Source organism: Aptenodytes forsteri, unplaced genomic scaffold (assembly GCF_000699145.1).
Source record: "Aptenodytes forsteri isolate BGI_AS27 unplaced genomic scaffold, ASM69914v1 Scaffold216, whole genome shotgun sequence".
NCBI lineage: Eukaryota > Metazoa > Chordata > Aves > Sphenisciformes > Spheniscidae > Aptenodytes > Aptenodytes forsteri.
The window spans coordinates 2,334,066-2,337,765 of record NW_008796114.1 but is presented as its reverse complement, the minus strand read 5'-3'; the positions used below and the strand labels follow the sequence as shown (position 1 = coordinate 2,337,765).

Sequence of the window (3,700 nt, the reverse complement as noted above, 5' to 3'; positions counted from 1 at the left end):
CTCCCTCCCTCCCTCCCTCTCCTTGGGACCCGGCTGAACGCCTGTGTTTATGTCAACACCTCGGGAGGCTGGGGGGCTGGTCTGCTCTGAGCCTGGGTCCTTTCCCCAGCAGTGCCCAAACTGAGCTTCGCCTCCTCCCCACTACCACCCCCCTCCCCCAGGTAAAGCTCCATCCCGCAGCACCTCCCAGCAATGCCCTTGGGAGCACCACCTATCCTTGTCGGTTGCCCCCCTCCTGCAACTCCCTAGGTTCACATCTGAAATGATGCTTGCCGGGGGTAGGGAAGGAGGGAGTACCTGAAATTAAAATATGAAAGAAAAGTGAGAAGGGTGGGGGTGAGGAGAAAGAGGTGGGAGGAGCAGGGGGAGGAAGTGAGGGGAGTTTAGTTGCTAATGCCGCTCACCGTGGTCCTTCTCCGCAGGGACCCCAAAGTGCGTGTGGGGTTTGGAGGGCACAGGGTGGGGAGCAGGAACATGCATGCGGTGAGGGGGTGCTGGCCGTGGGGAGACACTTACCTTCTTAGGGCAGGGGTGAACGAGAGATTGAGAAAGTGCTGGTAGAAAGGAGAGAGGACGAAGCTGAGGAGGGATGCAGGACCTCAAGGGGAGATGATGTGTCCTCTAAGCCAACAGCGGCGGCGGCAGCAGGATGGAGACGCCCCTGATAGGGCCGGGACAGCAGCATGTGACCCAGAGCTGCGATGAGTCAGGATTTAGCAAAGCTTTGCAAACAGCACGTAGAGGATGGAGAGAGAAAGAGAGAGAGAGACAGGCAGGGGATAGACATAGACAGACGAGGGTGAGAGAGCCAGGGAATAGGAGTGGGTGTGCAGGATAAACAGTTCCAGTCACTCCCGGCTCATTAATTATCTTTATTCAAATCAAAAAATCTTGTAGGATTTTTGGGAGCCATGAATCGAACCACAGAACCTGTAACTCTCCCCTTTCCCCTTTTCCCTCTCGGGCCTACTGAGAATGGAGCATATGAGCGCAGTGATTGCAAAAACACTGCAGTACCTCAGGGCGGCTTCCAGGGCCAAGGTGGGTAGCCCTCCTCTTTTCTCCAGGGGCAAAATGAGGTGAAGGTAGCTCTGCTACCTGCAGCTCTCACTTCCCCAGCTGCACATGTGGGGGAAGGCCATCTCCAAATCTTGACTGGCTCTGGGAACAGGCGTTAAAACCAGGGGTCACTCATTCACATCACCCTGGAGAGATCCCTCCATTTCCTGAAGAAGGAAAGAGGGAGAAGTTAAATGACTCCACGCCTGACTTCTTTTCCCCTTTCACCACTCAGGTCTGCTAGTGGGGCCGGGAATGGCAGTAGGGTTGCGATGCTGGCCATCACAATCAGGTTGCGAAGCCCGGTCTCTGTTTCAGGCTCCTCTGCCCTTGGGACTGACCTCCCTCAGCCTTCTCCTCGTGTAATCTACAGGAGGAGAGGCTTGATCAGCATGTTTGATCCTCTCTCTGTCCCTTCACTTCCTTCTCCTTCCCCCGCCATACTGTTCTCACCTTTTCTTCTTCCTGTCTTTTCTGACAGATTTTGTTCGCCTCTGCCCGCTCATCTTGCTCAAATAATTCCTTGTCGAGGCGTTGCAGGTGTGGCAGCAGGACCAGGACCTCCAGCCGGTAATTGGGTTCATCAGAGCATGGATTGTCCAACAGCACCAGTGCCTGCAGCATGGGGAGGACCTGCAGTTTTGCCACCTCCTGAAGGCTGCTGATCCCATTGTTCCTGAAGAAGAGGAAGCACAGAGGGCAGGGGAAAGAGACACATAGGAGTAGCGAGGTCCCTTCGGAACAGTAAGCTGACAAGGCAGACAAAGCAAAACTTAGCAGCATGATAGACCGTAGACCTCAGACCACAGACCTGTGATCTAAGATCCAGACCTGTCTGCAGCTCCCCAGACTGAGGGACAAAAAGGACATCTCTGGATTTCTCTCAAAAAGTGTGCTCAAACAGTCCACTGAATTATCTGATATCACCATCGCCCTTGTATGGCAAATGCCGAAAAGTAAAGGGCGCTTGTGTCATGTCCAGGACACAGAGAACACGCAGAGAGGGATCCAGAGGAGTTATGGCAAGGAATAAAAAGTATGAGGTGGGGTCTGAGAATGACTGAAGAGGTAGCTGTTTCCTGAGAAGCCCAGGAAAGGTCCTGGCTGTTATACTCCTAGACAGCTGAGCACTGGACACCAATTAAGGACGGTAAAGATCAACCCATTCCCATCAGGTCTTCAACTTCCAAAGGAACCAGAAAATCCTAAAGACCTAAATGGGAGTACAGCCTGGTGAAGGAATCTCTGGTCCTGACAGAGAGCAGGGAGGACCTACCGTAGATTGAGGTACTGCAGGCACTTCATGCTACTACAGAATCCGTCCAGGGTCTCGAGGTGGTTGTCACGCAGGTGCAGAGTCATCAGCTGCCCTAGCCCCTCAAGGCCTTCAAGGCTCCGAATGGCGTTCTGGGCCTGAGCACCAGGGAGGCAGGAAGAGAGAAGGAAAAAGGGGACACACAGGAGAGGGAACAGCAGTTATTTCTGGCCTTTAAAGCTCTTTCTACCTTTCAGACTCCCTACCACTCATACTCTGAAGCTAGATCAGGTTACTCAGGGTCTTGACCAAATGGGTTCTAAGTATTCAGATTCAAGGACCAAAAGTTTGCTGAAAAAGTGTTTCCTGTAGCATCACTTGATGACTGAGACAAAACCACCCCAGATGAATACTCCACTGCCAGTGCAGCACGCCCTTCCATGGCAGTGCCAAATCTGAGTCCCTAAGGCCTCAGAGAGCAACAGCATGGAGGGGAAAGCACAGACCTGAGCCTGAAACAAGTGTATTTAAAGGATGAATAACCAGCCCCTCTCAGTCACATAGTCTGTGCAGTCCAGGGATCTTCCAGTGTCAGCTGCTTCTCTTGTGGGGGAAATCTACTACCAGGAAGTCTCCCCTTCCACTCCTCTAGGAGCAGAAGCAGGCCAAGTGTTCCTGAGAGAAGTTGCAGGGGGGTGGGGGTTGTTGGTTGGTTTAATTTTAAGCGTTTCCCAGTAGAATTGTTGTTATCCATCCATAAGCGCATCTTCTTGCAACAAATCTGACAATCTTACAGCAGGAAGAATATGTCCTATCAGTCCAAAATTCCCTATCATTGAATCTCATTCACTTCACTGTAATGTGAGTTATAAGACAGGGAAATACGAAGCTGTGAATTTCAGCAATAGTTTCATAGCAGGATTTCTGCTGGAGAACACCACTAGAGGTCTCCTGCCCAACCCCGGGCTCACCGCAGTGCTAGTACCAACGCTAGGTCAGGCTGCCCACTGCCTTGTGCAGCCAAGTTTGGAACATCCCTGGTAACTACAGCCTCCCCGCCACGTTCTCCAGCCTGGAGCTGTGCAGGGCTTCTGTCCTGGTTTCGGCTGGGATAGAGTTAATTTTCTTCTTAGTAGCTGGTACAGTGCTGTGTTTTGGATTTAGGACTAGAACAAAGTTGATAACGCACCGATGTTTTAGTTGTTGCTAGGTAATGCTTACACTAGTCAAGGACTTTTCAGCTTCCCATGCTCTACTGACTGAGAAGGCTGGAGGTGCACAAGAAGCTGGGAGGGGGCACAGCCAAACTGGCCAAAGAAACATTCCATACCATGTGACGTCATGCTTAGTACATAAACTGGGGAAAGCTGGCCGGGGGGGCCGCTG

The 3,700-nt window shown here is 52.1% G+C and overlaps 1 protein-coding gene across 1 annotated transcript in view; it reads right to left on the bottom strand.

Annotated features, from left to right (window-relative positions):
- Window positions 1-1,187: 1,187 nt before the first annotated feature.
- The window catches only part of LRRC23 (leucine rich repeat containing 23), a 13,304-nt gene continuing 10,791 nt past the window's right edge, over window positions 1,188-3,700 (bottom strand). Inside the window, exons 5-7 of the mRNA XM_009287183.1 lie at window positions 2,336-2,472; window positions 1,513-1,735; window positions 1,188-1,226 (exon numbers count right to left, since the gene is read on the bottom strand). Coding sequence (XP_009285458.1) covers window positions 1,188-1,226; window positions 1,513-1,735; window positions 2,336-2,472 — 399 coding nt within the window. The remainder of the gene's footprint in view (window positions 1,227-1,512; window positions 1,736-2,335; window positions 2,473-3,700) is intronic.